The 17,703-nt window shown below is 45.4% G+C and overlaps 3 protein-coding genes across 3 annotated transcripts in view; all 3 read right to left on the bottom strand.

Moving 5' to 3' along the window:
- Positions 1-17,703, bottom strand: part of LOC126560583 (uncharacterized) — a 499,122-nt gene that overhangs the window by 320,946 nt on the left and 160,473 nt on the right. The gene's annotated exons all lie outside the window — the stretch shown is intronic.
- LOC126560131 (BTB/POZ domain-containing protein KCTD8) overlaps positions 1-17,703 on the bottom strand; it is a 346,716-nt gene that overhangs the window by 318,270 nt on the left and 10,743 nt on the right. The gene's annotated exons all lie outside the window — the stretch shown is intronic.
- LOC126559002 (fibrinogen-like protein A) lies at positions 16,438-17,570 on the bottom strand. The gene is made up of 2 exons (XM_050215100.1): positions 17,428-17,570; positions 16,438-17,350 (listed from the first exon to the last, which is right to left on the bottom strand). Exons 1-2 carry the CDS (start codon positions 17,568-17,570, stop codon positions 16,438-16,440), a joined length of 1,056 nt encoding a protein of 351 aa, XP_050071057.1.

Here is a 17,703-nt window from a genome sequence, read left to right on the forward strand (position 1 = left end):
TCGTCCTAAACAAAACAAAATTGTTTTTTTTTCATGCTGGTGTGAAAAAACAGAAGAAGGAACAAAGCAACCACTTGTTGGTGGAAAGATGACATAAGAAATTGGTGCTTCTTGTCAGCAATTTAACTGGTTGTGTCCAATGGCTGGCACGTGCCAACCAAGGGTTGTCAATAGCACTGTCGATCAAATCAATACAATCATCCAAAGACGTCAATAGCGCGCCGAAAGTTTCAACAGCATGCTCGAACGATTCTATAACGTGCTGAATGTGTCAATAAAACCGGTGAAAACCCTGTATTTTAGATAGTAGCTCAGCTGGATATCTTTGGACAATCGGAAGAAATATACCTTACTGATTTGTTATAGACTTTGAAATCACGTCCTTGGCTAGGGCGATAATGAAAACCACTCATGTAGCCTATTGGTGAATGTTCGTTTATAGGAATGCAAATGTCATTGAGGTCATACTCTTGGTAAGCGAACTCTCGATGCTCGCTGGATCAAGTTGGCACGACGTTTTTGAACTTGGAGTCAGAAGAAGTATTTTTTTATTGTCTCATTCGGGTTACCTTGGGTCAGACGACAATTGAGACTCTTGTTACAAATTGAACATCTGCCTAAGACAAATGTTACAAATCTAATCCGAACTCATCCAACTTTGTAGTTTTTAAAGTTCACCTAGGTCTTCACCATGTTTTAAGCCTAGAAGAAGATGTTAATACAGAATTGAACTGTATTACTTGTGTAATTACGGCCTTCACCTACTACGGCCTTGACCGTCTGTTGAGATCCAGAAGACTTCGAGACCGCACGAAATGTGAGATATATCGCACACTGATTCGCCCGGTGGTCCTATATGGCCACGAGTCTTGAAGGATGAACCACGAGCTTGCTGAGCTATACAGATAACTGGACATCCTGACGGTAGCAAAGACTGGCAGGATACGATGGCTGGGGCATGTTATGAGGATGCCGGACTCATGCCCCGCCAAGAAGGTATTCATCTGCAACCCCCAGTTCGGCACGAGGTGTCGGGGATCACAGCGAGCTCGTTGGCTGGATCAGGCCCCTGTCGGAGATCGGGTGCCTACACGGATGGGAAGCTGCAGCCAGAGATCGAGTTTCCTAGAAATCTATTGTTGACTGGGCCATGTCACGACGATGTGCTCTTTAAAAGAGCAGGCCAACATGAGTGAGAGTGAGTGACTTGTGTGATTAGTCCTATTTCTACCATGAAAGGCATTGTTACGTCCGTGGACGGCCTACGTTGTGATTTTTTAAGGTTTAAAACAATATTCTTCAACATAGGCAGGTGGCTCGGAAACGAGTCGATGCAAACATGATGCTTTTCACGATGGCAAAACACCTTCTTGCTGTCACGATGTTATCTCGGCGACTGATCACTTCGAAGATCCGATACACACTAATCAGTGTCACTCGCACACTTGTGCGCTCGCTGGAATGCCGCTGCAGACGGCGCGACTTCAGTGGAAACTTAACTGGTCTGGTAACAATCGGGCATATTCCAGCTTAAGGGACATGGCTGTCTTCTCTTTAATCTGGGACTAAAGAGCGCCCTCCAATACTTCTAGGGAGAATTTTCGAAGATAATCTTTTAATAAGACAGGCACAGCCCTTGAAGTCTGTTTTGGCAGTCCAAATGGACCGGGGAGGCGTGATAGCTCCAAGACGAGATAAGGTCCAGATTGATGTTGGAAATTAGATTGTCAAATAACGGCGATAGACCGTGAGTGTATCAGAGGACTCTTACAGATAGGCCTCACCTTCAGTTGCTGCATGCAATAAAGCGTCTAAAGTTATGTTTTCGTCTTCGAAAAAAAAAACAAATTTTTCCATATAATAAACAACTTCAAATGCTGTCTAGATTGTGATATTTTTGCCGTTTCCTTTTCAATTCATCTGATGCGTGTAAAAATAGTTACACACGCATGAGAATTTTTCACCGGAACATCGCACCGTGTTGCTCCCCAGCTTCACACCAAGCCACAATCGATCATTTTTCGCGCACGCTTCCCTCTCCCTTTGTGTGTACCGTCTTTCATCCCTCCACTGGTTGCTATCCCTGGGTTTTGATGTGCTGTGTTCGTTTTCCCCATCAAGCCGACATAAAAGAAATGTGATTGCACGTTCGCTTCTCGGGCGCGATGTGCGAGTAGCGAGACTGCCCGAAATTGAATTACAACCCCTTTTTTTCTTTCTTCCCTCCATCCACCTCCAACGCCACGACTCCCGAAAGGCCACGAATAGGCATTTGGGGTAGCGGGTCGGTAATAAAGCACGGCGAAAATGTTTCCCTACCATTACCATCAGCGTTACTTGCGCTATTCGTCTTTGCGACAGGTGAAGGAAAAGGTCAGCTCAAACAAGAAACGATATTTACAAAACTCCATCCCGTTGACGGTAGAAAAGGTGGTGGAATAGGCTAGAATGTTGCAGGAAAGGGCGATGATCGTAAGAAGCCATGATGCTAAACCGCTTCCCAGACTCCGCATTTCCCGCATCGAGTTTCGCAAGGGATGGAGGAAACGCTTTTGGTACCGGTTGTCGTCAAGATGATGCCACGTACTCACCTCAACGGGTGTCGGCGGGAGGTCCGAGGAAGGTTTGCTCGGATTGCGAAGTCCTGATGGCGGAACGTTGCCAAGGTTTGCTGGGAAGACTTTATTTTTTTATTTTTTGGTTGAACCTTCATAATGAAGCGTATCGTTTGCACGTCAGAAACGGAATGTTTTTGGCTTGGCCGGGTCCGGCGTTGCTGCTGGAATTTGTACCGCATTTGTGAACTGTTCGAATCGAAAAGAGAGGGGCTTTGTTCAGCGAGAGCGTTGCGTGGAGGGAACGGATTGTCGTAATGGTAAGATCATTAGGTGAAAATTTCTATTTTAAACAGGCGGCATTTTTCTTGCTGATTGCTTCGATTTGTATTTTAAAGCTTGTCATCTGCACGCGTCCTGTGCTGTGCAGATTTGGCAGTATTGGATGTAATTAGTGCGATAAAGTTAAGCGTGTAAGGCATTTTAGGTGCTTTCATAACGAAGCTAACGTAAAAGCGCCTACAAGTATGCAATGCAGACAATTATAAACAAGAATAAATTATAATGTTTTTTTTTTAAATCAGAACTAGCCTCTGTATGGTACTTTTTAGGGACAATTTAACCATGTTTAGTTGAACTGTCAATATTAACTTCAATTTGCAGTCTTATACAGTGCTTTATTCTCAAGACAACGATTATTTACGCCACGAAACAAGATTTTCTTCAGATCAAAGTGAGAAAGCATTTGATGTTCTCTCCTGGCTGTGAATGAACAATTAGCTCGGAATGAGTTGCCGTTTTCCGCGTTCTCCCCGCGCATCTACCATTATCCACCACACGCACACACTAATGTTCTTGCAACAGTCTTTGGATAGGCACATGTGGACTTTGTTGTGTGCTTTCTTTTTGTGCTAGCTGTTGCTGTTGTCGATTGAATAATAAGGCAAGGAGAGCTCCATTCAGTGTGTGTTGAGGGGGTGGCCAGATGGGGGAGGGAGAAGGTCTAACTGGGTTGCTATGCCCTTGTGAGGCGCTGCTGTGTTTTAGCATAATTAAATGTATCAGCCCAGAAGCAATTAGAGCGACCACTTGACACATTGCTTATCGATGCGATGGGCACGCTGCAAGCAGGGGTAAGCAGCGAGGATACGTGTCTTGCAAATGGAGTTCGCTGTTAGCAGTTCGCTGGCTTTCCCTTGCTGACGCTTCAAGCAGCCAGTGCTCGTAACTGACCCCACCGGAACATCCCGCCCAGAGTTTCTGGGTGTGTGTATTTGCCGCAATTTTTTTTTTGCGACAGCTGGAAGATGAAAATTTGCATCTCCTAGCTATACTACACCTTCCGCCATGTAAATCGCCCTTCCCTAACGTCTCCTCTTGGGAATTTGTGCCTTTGTGTGTGTGTGTGGCTTTACCATCCTGGGTGGTGGTCATTATTTTGAGCTTTTCCATTTTAGCAGAGGTGGATGAAAGGTGGATGGGAAGGAGAAAATTAATGCTAGCTAGCATCAGGTGCCCACGGTGACCATGATGGTGAAGAGGTGCCAACCGGAACGTTGGCTGGTAGAGGATGGATTTTAACTTTTACCCACGTCATCAACGCTCGATGAACGACTACGTGCCCGAGCCAGGTGCGATTGTCTAGTACTTGGGAGAGAGAGATAGAGAGAGAGAGAGAGAGAGAAAGAGAGGGAGCGAGAGCTTCTTAGCTGTACCAGTGTACCCAGCTTCGAAGCATGGTAGGTGAATTTAAAGTTGGCTGTAAAAACAAAAGCTGGTACAGTTTGGTGCGTGGTTAGCGAAAAATCTGTTGTCAACAACACTCATGGATCAGTTCCCAACGATTGTGCCAGAATAGTCAAATCTTTTTCTAGTGGAAATTTTTTCATCGGCCCTTATTTTCTGTAGCCATTCGTTTGAACATACATGCAACGTGAATGAGACGATTAAAAGCTTGTTTTATTGATTTCTGATGAAAGCCTGTTTTTCGGCAATTTGTATAACTCTCTCTAGAATAACTCTTTTCGAATCTTTTGTGGGATTCGAATCTGTTGCAAGGATACAATCGTAGGAAGTGGAAGTTTGTAACTATTTAGCTGCACCAAAATCCTAGCTGTTTAGCTCACTCTTGACGGAATTAATTCCTTTTTAAAGATTCGAAATACTTGACAACACTCATTCACTGTTTTGCTGACTTAAAGCTATGTGTCAGCTTGCTAATAATCAGCCCAAAACAGGCACAAAAACCTACTGAGATAATTGAAAGCAATCAAACTATTAGCATGACTTGACTCACATCACACTTCGCTCACGCTGTCAAGCACGCTGTCATGTCCGATTAACCTCCCGTGTGTGTGTGTGTGTTTCTATTTTGTTCCATCCTGGTGGACGTTGTGTGCGGCACAAAAAGCCAAACGTGTCGATACAGCAACCAACAGGTTCCCGGAACCTTGCATTAGCAACCGTCCGTTTCGTTTCACTAGCCAGAGCTGGCCAGCGCAACCACGTCCAATGAAATGCTCATTGTGCGCGTCCGGGCGCCCCCATTTGGATGTCGACCGCAAACCCCCGACGAATGTAATGCAGTTTGTAGCTGCCGCGCTGCTCGTCGTATGCTCAATGAAATCAAGCGCCGTACCGTCGTTGCCACACGGTGGCGTGGGGTGAAAGTGGGTGTGAAAGTGTGACACACAGGAAAGGACCCTTTTTATTTGCGCTCCTTTAAAAAGCGATGCAGATTCGCGTCTTGCTGCGTTTTTTGATTGGCTTTTGCACCGGTGGGTGAGCGGGGTGGGAAGAAGGGAGAGGCGGAAGAGGTTGGCGTGAAGCAAAGCTGAAAGGTTGATGAAGAGGGCTGCCCTCTTGGGAATAATGTATGTTGATAGATAGAAAGTGGAGCAAAAAAAAAAAAAAAAAAAAACGAAACCACATGGAAATGTGTTGCAAGCTCGTTTCTCCTTATGTGTATGTGTGTACGGGTACGGGTTTCGATCAATTTCCAACCCCTTTTCGCTGCATATTTGCATTTTGATTTCGGTGAAATTGAATTGCAATCATTTGCAATTGAATCGATTGGGTGGATTGTTGGGGGGTTTGGAGTGAGACAGCAGTGGAAGAGGATGGTAAGGGTACAAAAAGGAAATTCTTACCATCCTGACTCGCCTTATTTCATGTGTGAAATTCCTACGTAAAGTTGTGGTCTAATCAGCAGGACACGGAAGGTTTTGAGGGTTGTTTATTATATTCTTGTGGTTGGTGGATGTTTAATGTGTTGTCTCACTTTTCTTTTTATTTATGTATTTGTTTATGTATTTGTTCATTTATTTATCGATTGATTAAAATAAACCTTTTTAAAAATTTTATGTTTTTATTTCGTTTTATTTTTATTTCCCTTTTGGTTTTTTGTTTTATGTTTTATTCTTATTTGTATCCATTTAATGATTTGTTGCTTAATTACTTCATACATTTTTTTTAATATTTTTTTATCAATTTTCAATCACAAAAGGCCATTTTTTCATTAAAAAAAAAAATTATTCCGTTTAGAAAAGAAAATGTTCCAAAATGTAACAACTTACAAAATTGAAAATACCTCCTCTAGAGCAATTCTGGGAAAGGAAAAACAATACTGCCTAACGAAACCATCATCGCCTGCTCGTCGGTGCAGGAAACAAATACATCGAACCGCACCGACGATTGCAAGGCACCGCATGCTAATAAAGCCCCTGGTGCCGTTTTATTTTATTTTGCTAATTTATTTGCCCAATCTTGTATCCTTGCAGAAAGTCTTTTGCCAATGCCTTTTTTTTTGTTACTTGGGAAAAAACTGGTTGTTACTTGTTGGGGAAAAAAAGGTAAAGTGAAGGGTGTAAAACCCCTGAAAGGAAATGTAAATGGCGTAACCTCACGTTGTTGGCACCTCTTTCCCCTCAACACCAATTTTACTGTTCTTCCTCTGTTCGGTAAAGGGCACTGGGGAGTCACCTAACACAGACTGGTAGGCTATCTAATGGATACATATTTATATTCAATGGGTTGGTATCCTTGCGGCATAGTGGGTTTTTTTCTTTGCATTTTTCTTCTCTCTCCCTCTCTCTCCCTCTTCCTTTGATGCAGCTTAATTTTTCCACAACCCTTCCGTTTCAGCATTTCCGCTCAACATATCCGGCTATGTCTGTTTACGTCGAGCAATAGTATCAGTTGTTGTTGTTTGCCATCTTCCGTGAACAAGTTTAGAGAAATAAACAGCCAAAGCGAATGTTTCCATTACTTTTGCGAAATGGTATGAAGCATGGAACGGCAGTTGAGAAAAAGGAAGAAAGGAATGGAAGGTGAAAATAAGTTTTGTGTTTTTCGTTGAGGAAGAAAAGACTTTTATCGATCATTAGAAGCACACACATTCTTGAGCGTGTTGGTGTGGATTTTCATGCGAGAGACAGTGGCAAATGGAGAGAAAAACCGCCTACGTTTTGTCTTACACTTCAATCAAAGTGGTCTAGCATTACTGTTCATTTTAATTAAGCGATTATCACCGTTGAATGTTTTAAAGATTTTCATTTGCTCACTCAACCTGCAGCAAAAACAAGCCAAATAAAGCGCTTTAATGTGGATCAGTTCTACCTGTACCATCCACCTATTATGGCTAGCGCTTTCCGCTCGAGTAGAATTGTTTGCGAGCCTGCGTAAGTTTGGTCGTGGGAAAATGGCGGTGGCACTTTTCGTGCATAAAGTAGCAGGACTGCGGATAATGGTACTAATATCGGATGAGCAGTGCCGGCGTTTGCTGATTCACAACTGTGCACCAGCCGGGCTAAGTTCCAAACCATTTCAAGCTTGGACGCACCGGCACGGAATGTATGCTACCGCCTGTCCTTCATCCATCCTGCTGCATTCCCCTCGCTTGATGGGAAATTCTCCAGACGGTAGGCAAAAACGAATGTCCCGCGATAGGTGAGCGCCCGCAGACCACCAGCAGTGTCAAGGGTTGTGGAGAATGTTTGGGCCGGAATGCCACGAATGCCGACGTGCATCGATGCTAACCGTCGATAAGCACGGCATAAAGCGCACGGGATGGATGAAGGAATTCGCACCTGTTTTTGTACCTCCGGGACGGGTTCTTTTCTGCGATGATCACGTGCTTTATGCATATGTGTTTGTGTGTTTGTGTGTGGGTGGGTGCAACTCGTGGAAAATATTCACACGAGGTCGCTAACGCGAGCGATAGGAAAATAATTTTGATGGTTAGTATCAAGTTTAGTCGTAAACTACCAGGCGTCTCCATCTGTTCGACGAGGAACCAGGCAAAAGCTGCTTCTGCTTCTTGGATTAACGGCTTACTAGGTCACGCCGGTCATTTAATGGCTTTCTAGATTTGCTGACACCACGTAGTTGGATAGTCAGTGCTCACTACGAGAGGGAACGGTCCTGGTGGGACATGGACCCCGGCCATGCCGTATAAAGACCGTAGTATGCCGTAGCAGCATCTTCACCAGCCCTTTTGTTATGTCTCCGGACAAAAGATCTAAGAGGAGTTGATTCCTTTGATTTTTAACCCGCGATTTAGCTTATTTCCTTGATGTGGTTTTTTTTTGCTAATCCCTACCATGCGTCTCCATCACTGCGTATCACTTTTAGCATTGAAATACCATTTTCCCTCATGGCATAATTTCCTCACTGGCTGTAGAATACTTAACCTACTTCGTTCGGAGGGAAGAGCGAAACTTAAAAAAGCCATCCGCTTTCCTTGCAGGCAGCTTATTGCCGGTCAACTTTGCGACAAACACACTTTCTTTTTTCACACCCTGTTTCACGCTTGGGTGGGAATAAAAAAAAAACATCTCCGGAAGATTCTAGCTGGAGGGCAGCAAAATCCCGTTTGTTGCAAGCACGCGCAAACCGTGTACTAGTGATGGTGCAGGAAGCAAAACAAAAAAAAGAAAAACGGACGTTGTCTTTAAAGATTTTCAAGGGAGAGTTCGGTTTGGCGAAGTGGGCAATACCGCTCGCTTGTGAAAGTGAAGTTTAATTATTTTGAACGTCTTTCAGCAGCATTCAAACCATGGCCGCCCGAACGCTGCATGGTGTGTGCAGGTGTGCCTGCCGCCATCATCGTTTCCGTGCTGGTTGGTATTGATTTTAACTCTCGCGAGTAGAGTGCTAAGAGGATTACGATTTCTTACCTTTTTTTTGTTGCTGGTGTGAGAAGATGTTTTCTGGATATTCTTCTTCCGTTTCTTCTGTTCCTGTTTGTGCTTACTAATCAGCTGGGCGTGTGGAGTGGAAAAGGGGCTGGAGGTGGAGGATGGCAAAGGGTTGGAATGTTATGTCAGGGCAGTTCAGTAGACGTCTTTGAAATTGCTTTTCCCGCTGACGTTTTCGTAAATGTAGCATTCTTAATGGGGTTACGGTGTAGGGTTATCCTGTAGGTACAGCACCAGTTTACCTGTTCGCCATTCACGCTCGAGAAGATTATTGATTTTTTTCTCTTCTCCATCCATTTCACGTACAATTTGGTACTCGTAAAACTCAAACTCCCTTTATTTGTTCGTTGTGGTCGTTGTGGCTTCCCTTCTACGGCTGACCGTCACCTTGACATTTTGGATGCTGGACGTATTTGATGACAAACGGTGGGAGGAGCAGGAGGAAGTGAATGAGGAGAAGCAGGAGGGGAGAAAAGTAGAAGAAAAAGTCCAACCCCCGGGGTACCCGGGGACCAGCTAAAGTCAACCAATTCCATCGCCATTCGGTCAACGGACCGGCCGCTTCGGCCATTGCTTGCTAAATTGACCCGGAAATGGACTCGGAAATGGGCACACTTCTGCACCGACGTACCTTCCTGTAGATGTGTATCGTTTGAAGAAAAGAAAAAAACGCATACACACACACACGCACGCGCGCATACAACCCATACAATAGTGGGACGCATTAAGCTATTACTGTTTGGCCAGGGAAAAGGAAAAGAAAAGCTCGTTCCTGCCATGGAATGGACGGATAATCCGACTCTACTCACTCACGGAGGAATGAACCCGATTGTCTGGGTCGGTTTGCATTTCCTCTCCCTTCCCTCGCTCCTCGCTTAACACTCTCCTATCCTCCTGTCTCCCGCCACGCACGCCGCCTTAGACGGGCTCGTCCTGTGTAGTTTTTATCGCAGCACACACGATCAACTAAGCGGGAAAAGCGCTGATAAAAAGGGAGGACACAAACCAACCACTCGCAACCCCGCCCCCCCCCCCCATTCCCCCCAAAATTTCTCTTGTGGAGGGATGGATGAAATCAAATCAAGATTTCGCATCATGTTTTGCCGCTTCGTTTCACCTAAACGATGGTGCAAATTAACTGCGCCCAGCGTTAAGCGAAACGACCTGTGTAAAGGATGTCTTTCTCGCTGTGCGTACGGAAGGGGTGGAAGATTTCAAAGCAAAATGGACGCCAATGTATGAGCCGCAAACCGCAATGATCGTCCGGTTCCAATTACAGACCGATGATTGCATTAGGTCGGTTCCGCAATCGGGTTCGCTACCCATTTTGCGAGTTAATGTGTGAGTGTTAGGAGCGCATTTGTGGCTGAAACGGTGTTACTTAAGCGCTGATGAAACGCTTAAAAATAGACTTCTAAATGGTGACTAAAAATGGTGAAAAATATTTGAATCGAAAGATACGGTGGCACTTTATTGATTTTGGCCTGGTGTGACTTGCGACGGAAAACTTGTGACCTTCGAATGCTTCTCCTCATACCCCCCCCCCCCGCCCTTCCCTTCCCTCATCTCACAAATCGATCGTGAGGGTAAGTCGGTGTCTATTTATCAGCCGTCGGCGATTGGCGATTGAAAAATTACCATCGATAAGGCAGAAGGACACCAACAACAACTCCGGTTCGTCGGTGCGTTACGGAAAGAAGCACTCCATTTTCCATCCCTCGCCACGTCGTTCCCCTCCCCCAAACCTCATGCGCTATTGAGACTTTCGGTCATCGTGTTTGCTCCCGCTTTTTTGCGGCACACCAAGCGAGGAGTTGCGATCGAAGGACCCATTCAGTGAAGGTAATTTGTTTTTGTTCGGAAAAAGAATTTCCCTTCACGCGTTTGTGTGTGTGTGTGTGTGTTTCTTTTATCATCCTCCATTCCCCTCTCCCGCCCCGTTGGTCAGGTTGTCGTTTTTATTGCTCTTCCTTAGATGGTGAAACTTAGCTTGACCGGACGCTATGGCACCAAAAGACGGGCACAAGAAACAAGTGGTTGACAGAGAAAAAAAATGCTCGGACCGATCGAATCAAAAGCCATCCTTTAACGCTCGTCCTTTCCCGGAGGTCGTGGTGGGGAGTGGGTGGGGACGCTTGGTGTGGGACACCGAAAGGAAGACTTATTTATGAGGCGAGAGAAAGTTATTTACATATACGACATCCATTGCTCTGCACCTTGATGTAGTGAGCTGGTCGGATTTTTTCCCACTAACTCCGTTCCCTTGTGGAAATTCAACCCCAAAACAGGCGTGTGGAGATGTGGTTGTTTTGTGTTGTTTTTATGCTGCATTTTTTCTACAACAAGCAGCAACAACAAAAAAATTGCCAGAAGGTTGTTCTGCGGCGCAACCAAAATGCTGAAGACATGCCGAAAGCAGGGGTCGCACACGGTGGCGGTGCAGGCAAAAAACCAACAAACCCAACACGTTTGCTCCCACAACGTTCTTTCGCTTGCCTTTCTAGCCACCCCTTTTTAGCGCCTCTCGGCCCACCTCATGCCGAAGGTCATGTTGTGTTGCGTTTGCCTGCTGGGTCAACATTATTTATGTCGATCCCATTTCCCGATTTCAGATTCGCGCCACTTTCTCCTGCAGAGAGCGAGGGAGAGAGTGAGTAAGAGAGGGAGGAGGGAGGTAGATGGGTGGGTGTTTTGTGCTGCAAATGGAATTATATGCCCCAATACTTGGTCCGAAAAATGTAGCGAGCGAGATGACGAGCCTCGACAGGGCCTCTCGTTTGCCTCGAACTCCATGCAATTAACTATCCTTTTGATGATGCTGATATAGATCCTGTGCCGGTTTGAGGTAAGATAGGGCTGATGGGCAGGGTAGATAGGAGATTGGACGATAAAGGGAAGCTTCATTGCTATTTATGTGTGTGTGTGTTTCTGTGTCCGTGTGTGGGAAAGGAAGGTCCAAAAATGTCCCCACAATATAAGCGATTTTTACCCAATCGAGTGTGCGATGTTTGTACAGTGTGTGTCATAAAAATAGTGTGAAATGTCGTTGTTTGAATAATCTTTTTGTTAGATACATATCTGGAAATAATATTTTATTTATTTATAATTAATTATGACGGTCCAGTGCCGTATTGTTAAATAATATTTTATGTTGAAGTAGATTTTAAAAAAGATATTATTTTAAAACGTTTATTTGGGTGTTTTGGACAAGAGATTTTTAAGAGATTTTTGAAAAAAACAACGCTCAATAGTCTTGCACAGCAATCACCAGCATCTTAGTAACATTGTTCAGTTGAGTAAAACGATTGTTATGCTTGAATCAAACATGTCACATTTGGCACAACGAAAAACGCCGAAAAATATGCATAACGCAACACATGCCGCCAAGGATGCAACAGTGTGATCAACAATGGATTTCAGGTCATGGCTTAAGGCACAGTTACAGCACACACTGTACGCATAATCGCTCCGAAAAGGCATAACTGGCATGGTAGTAGTGGTAAAGAAAACTGGTGAGGGGAGGAGAGATGGGACAATAGAATGACAGTGAGGAAGCGGGAGGGTGAGTGAATCCAATAAATTGGATCCATTTCGTTTTCGTGCAGATAAATATTTAATTTCCTATTAACTGCGTATTGGTTGTGCATCCGATTCCGCTTCCAACGCCCGTCCAATGTGTCCACCATCCTCCAGCACAGCCATCGTTGCTTGACCTCTCTCCGTTTATCTCTTTACCGCGCCCACCAGATGACCGTCCTTCCTCGCTCGCTCGCTGTCAGTTTCGCACACACCGACCACAGTCGACCGTTATCTACGCATAACAGATGAAGGATGTACAAAGCCTCAACACCTCATTGCAGCACGGTGTGCTAAAGGATACCCGTGTACAGGTGTGGCTACGGGACTTACCAAGACACTGAATGTTTAATCGTATCGCAAACATCGATGTAGCGATCGATGCATCGGCATTGCTGTCGCCGAGTTAAAGTTTTCAACGCGCATTAACACGCCAAAATAGTTTGTGCGCTGTAGGGTGTGGGCCAAGAGGAGTCGCATCGTGTGCCATTGTTCACCATTGTTTCTTAATCGCTAAAGATTGAAAAGCGGATGAAGTGTGTTTAAGTAGGAGATTTAATTGGCACCTCACACGGTAAAGGATTGCTGTAACATTTGAATATCCCGAGAAAGTGAAAATTGCGCCTAAAGTTAGGCAAACAGCATAACAAAAAAGACTCTTTAGTAAGGGATCATTTAGGAATCCACTTTTAGTAAATAAGTACGACAAAAAAACCTTGGAAAAACCTTGCTAATAGATTGTAAACAGCAAAAAAACATTTCGTTAGTCTATGTCAGCTAGAAAATTTGTGATCGTGTGTTTGTGGTTGAGTTGCGTGCCGTGTCAAGATTACCAACCTCATTAGTCTATCAATATCTCAAACGCTTCTCACACAGCCCCGCTCGTATATAGCACCCTTCTCCGTCTCGGCAGGGTGTAACTTTAGGGCGCCATCTTGAAGGATGGCCGTGGGCCGGTCGACCATTTGTGTTGTCGTAACGGGAGAAGAAGTGCGAAATAAATCTACCGCTACAAATCAATCGATTGATTCGTGATGGGTGAAGCAGAAAGCTTTTCTTCGGTTGGTTTGCGTTCGACAGATCTCGCCGGACACCGTGATCTTACCCTCCCCTGTATGGGTTTTCGTGCTGTACCAGACGAGCTTACACGGACGGGGAAATAATTAGCTTTCGATGGTCGAACATCGATGGGTGGCCTTCCTTAAAATCCCTTGTTGAGCTTAGCAGCGGGTAACAACACGTGTCAGTGTCAGCGTTGCCGGTTTGCGTTGAGTTGAGTTGCCGCTTGATGTGGTGATTTATTATAAGTGAATTAGAAACGTCGTGTAAGGTTTTTGCGGTGCTTAAAGTGCTTGTGCTGCTTTGAATCGCTTTGCTTTGGGAATCGGATAAAGGGCAATACGGCTGGACAGTGTTTTTAAAAAGCGCACATGTCATGTGAGACTTGGCTGTCATTTGTTAGGATTTTCTAGAAGCGCCAACCATTGCACTAAACGGTAGTGATGAGAATTTCGTTCCCAACCTATTAGATTCCTTTCGTTACTTTAATGTAACTATCGAACATAGATGCGAAAAAATCACTAAGCAGGTGTTTTGTACCGACATTTTTCTTTTCGTTAGAATGTTTTTGCTATAGAGTCTTTGAGTCTCATTCATGCGTCATATTCGCCTCTCTACTGTACACTAAAATTGGTTTATACTTGTACAAAATTACTGCGGATGGAGCTTATCTGTTATTTAAAACTATTCTAATTATCGCTATTAAAAAGTGGAAACTCTTGCTTAAATTTTTCTGTACATTAGAATGTTAAAAAGGTAGCATTACATCCGGGCCGTTCTATCTGAATATAGAAATTTTAAAACATAAACAGCGTTCAAAGCAGCTAAGCAGTTTTAACGCTTAGAACAAGCGTTTTGGGTTTTGTATAATCAGGTGAATCACATCTTCTCCCGTAGCAAGGACTGAATATCAAAATATCAGCAAATTTAGTAAGCCATTCGATGACTGGGGAGACCTAGTAGGTCGTCAAGCCAGGAAGAATAAATCAGGGCATTGCTGGGTAGACGAGAGGGATAGACTAACATCTTCTGCATAGACATTGCGATGCTTTTAATTTTTTGCTGAAGTAGGTCCAACTAATCTACCAGATTTGTTCCGTTCCTTTCTGAAAATAAGCTAGCTCCGATCCGAAAATATGGAACATTTCCAACACTGCTGAGTGCACTGCTTGCTTTTGACACTAGCACACACACACTTACACCCAATGATAAGTAAAATTTAGCATGGGAAGAAGATAAGCAGCAACGGGCTGGTTTCAATCATCAACGACAATGTTTCGCATTTCGTCGCCTTACAAGCCATTACTGCCATCTTAGAATCCGCTCCATAGGCCTTTTGTAGTAATTATCACCGCCATTGCATAACACACACACATACACACATGTACATACATACACGATAAATTCGTTGCGGGATATCAAGTGAGAATGACAGCAGGCGGCATCTTTACACTGCATGCTGTGCTGGCTTGCCTATATTTAGGCGCTCTTTCATCGCAACCTCTGAAGCACCTCCTGTGAGCCTTTCTGAGCGCACACACACACATACACGCATACATAGAGCTCCAGCCTTCCAACAATGTTACACTCACATCCAGCCAGTGTATTCACCGGCCTTTGTGCATTTGCATTTCACATTTGCCGATCTTTGTCTGGACGCTCGGGTGTGGTGCGCGCCGTACCGAATGGGAAAATCCCTTCCACATCCCTTCTAGACCCCCCTCCCCCCCCCCCTCCCCGCATCCTTGCAGAATCCATACAAACAAGCAAAACATTCAGGCTCGCTCCGGTGCCTGGAAACCTCCAAGAAGGGAAGCAAACAAAACAGAAACGTCAAACGCCTTGTTTGGACAGTACGTGCTGAGGAGGATGGTCTTCTTGAAAGGCTTGGTCCTGCCGGAAGGGGATGGCGGGGGGGGGGGCGTGTTTGTGTTTTAATAAAATTTCCAATTACAATGAAAATTAATTTTGCATGAAGTCATTTGCACGCTGCGATCCCAAAACCTGCTGCACAAACAGTGCGCGCCGCATGTGCGGAAGCTGTAAACAGTACATCAGTTCGTGTAAATGGTACGGATTCACGGCGAGCTGGAAGAGCAGCGTGAAGTGAATCTGGTGGGTACTAATTGTAAATATATGCATAGGAGTGCTTGCACCGTGATGTGGATGTGGATTTACCCGTAGATCTGGTTCTATGATTTAGCGCAGTACTACGACTGTGATGTCACACGGAGGCTTAAAATGAGTTGGTGAAGTTGGATAGTAACTGTTGAAAGTGTTATCGAACTGAGTGCATTAATTCTGATTAGGGAAATATTTAAATATCCAACAATTCTGACCCTGACTTCGTCTTCATTAAGGTAGAAAGTGTTCTCAGGAGGCGGCTTGATAGTAAGAATTTGGGTTCAACAACTTCGCTGCACTTCGCTGCACATAAAGGTTCGGAGTAGTCGTTGAGGAAGAGCGTTGTCAGCACGTAAAGACCTCTCGGTTTCGCTCTCTATCTCTCTCCCTATCGCTTCAATGGTTTAACCAACAAACACCACGCAGACAAGGGCACTGGGAGGTTCGCTGGATCGGGAAACAGCCACAAAACGTGCTACGAAATCTCAACAAGCGCGGAAAAATAATTGGAGCATAACAAATATGACAGCTCTATTTTTGCACGCAGTTAAGCCTTGTGCTATTTGCGTGTGGTTTTTGCACTTGTGTGTGTGTGTCGAAAGGCTTGAAACACGAACGCAGTCGTGCTACAATTCCCCTCGGGAACGCACACGATAAAGCCCTGATTCCGTCAAACGTCAAAACCTATTTCCAGCGCGTACATTAGACAGCACTCGGCTAGATGAGCGAGGTGACGTCGTTGGTCTGGTTTCTTTCAGAACAGTTGCTTGATGCGTGGCTGTGTGACGTAAGGATTTGATTGCGTTGCTGTTGGTTGGGTGACACACTATATACGTTGAGTTGCATTTATTGCTCGAGCATTCAGCAACCACAAGACGATGCCTATCGTTGTGAATTCTCCGATTCCTCGCACAAGAGGTGCTTGCTTACTTGCGACGCTTCTTTATCTCCCGGATCATGATCCGGGTACGCTTCAGCCCTTGCAGATGAAGCCAATCGAGCCAGTACGCGAACCGTACGCCCGACTCATTCCCGTACATACCGTTCAGATTGATTCGGGTGCAGCTCCGGTGCCACCAGCCGGACGCAGTCCGCAGCGCACAGTTAACGTTCTCGAACTTGTCGTGGTCCTGGTCGAAGGTTGAAAACTCCATACCCATATTGTACGTAAACTCGTCCCCGAGCGTGCCCGAATAAACGCCCAACTTCTCCAACCTATACCGGTCCGTTTCGCCTCGTATCTCGAACAGACTGTACCGTGCCCAGCGCCGTTCACCCTGGAACGATTCAGCAACGAACGCTATCTCGTGCGGTACCGACCCGGTTAACCGATGGATCTCGTCCAGCCCAATCCAATACTCCGTCCCGATGTCACCGAACCCATCCCGATACTTTTCCCAACTGCGATTGAAGTTGACGAACCCATCGAAACGGTTCTGTATCACAATCCAACCGCCATCCTCAAAGTCCTGATCGCAGTACACCTCGAGCGGTTCGCCCGGTCCAGCCGGTCCGGCACTCGGGTAGATCGTCTCCTCGCCCGACATACCGTCCGGAATTTCACGGCAACTTCGCGGGTACAGGTCCGTGTTGTGGGACTCTGCATGGACGAGCTTAGCCGACGAGAGGATACCGTTTGGTGAGGATCGCTTCTCGGACGCTCGGTTCGAGGGCGAACATCGCGCATTCGGCAGCGTGCCGGGTGGTTGCTGTGTACCGTCCGTTGGGAAGGATGAGGACGAGTTGCACAAAGGGGGACGCAGCAGTTGCAGGATTTCATTTTGATTGGAGAGCATCAGCTGAAGCATCCGGGCAAGCTCATCATCGCGCTGCGTCAATCTGGTGAGCGAAATTAGAAACCCGGGTAAGGCAAACCCTGACGGATGTTGGGAAGATTGTTTCCGAGATTTTCATACCTATTCTCAAGCGAAGCGAGACGTTCACTGTGGCTCATTGATAGTAACATCGTTTCCTTCGTTTGGTCCCCAACATTACCTCCAAACGTTGCAGCTAGTAATAGGAGCAGCAACATTTGATGGTTTTTTGAACTGTCGTCCATTGTGGTAGTTTTGTAACTGGCACGATACACCACACAAGCAGTGCTTCCACAGTACCTTGCGTCGATACTTGTCGGTCCACTGCTGGGATGACTTTAGTCGGTGCTTAGAATCGGTAACAGAAGAGCTACACGT

This window comes from Anopheles maculipalpis, chromosome X, assembly GCF_943734695.1.
Source record: "Anopheles maculipalpis chromosome X, idAnoMacuDA_375_x, whole genome shotgun sequence".
In the NCBI taxonomy this organism is placed as follows: Eukaryota; Metazoa; Arthropoda; class Insecta; order Diptera; family Culicidae; genus Anopheles; species Anopheles maculipalpis.

What these genes read in the sequence shown, in the direction of transcription:
- LOC126559002 (XM_050215100.1), bottom strand. Translation starts at nt 17,570, where the DNA reads ATGGACGACAGTTCAAAAAACCATCAAATGTTGCTGCTCCTATTACTA. An exon ending in CTCGCTTCGCTTGAGAATAG is followed by an intron (nt 17,351 to 17,427) that starts GTATGAAAATCT and finishes TTCGCTCACCAG; the next exon opens with ATTGACGCAGCGCGATGATG.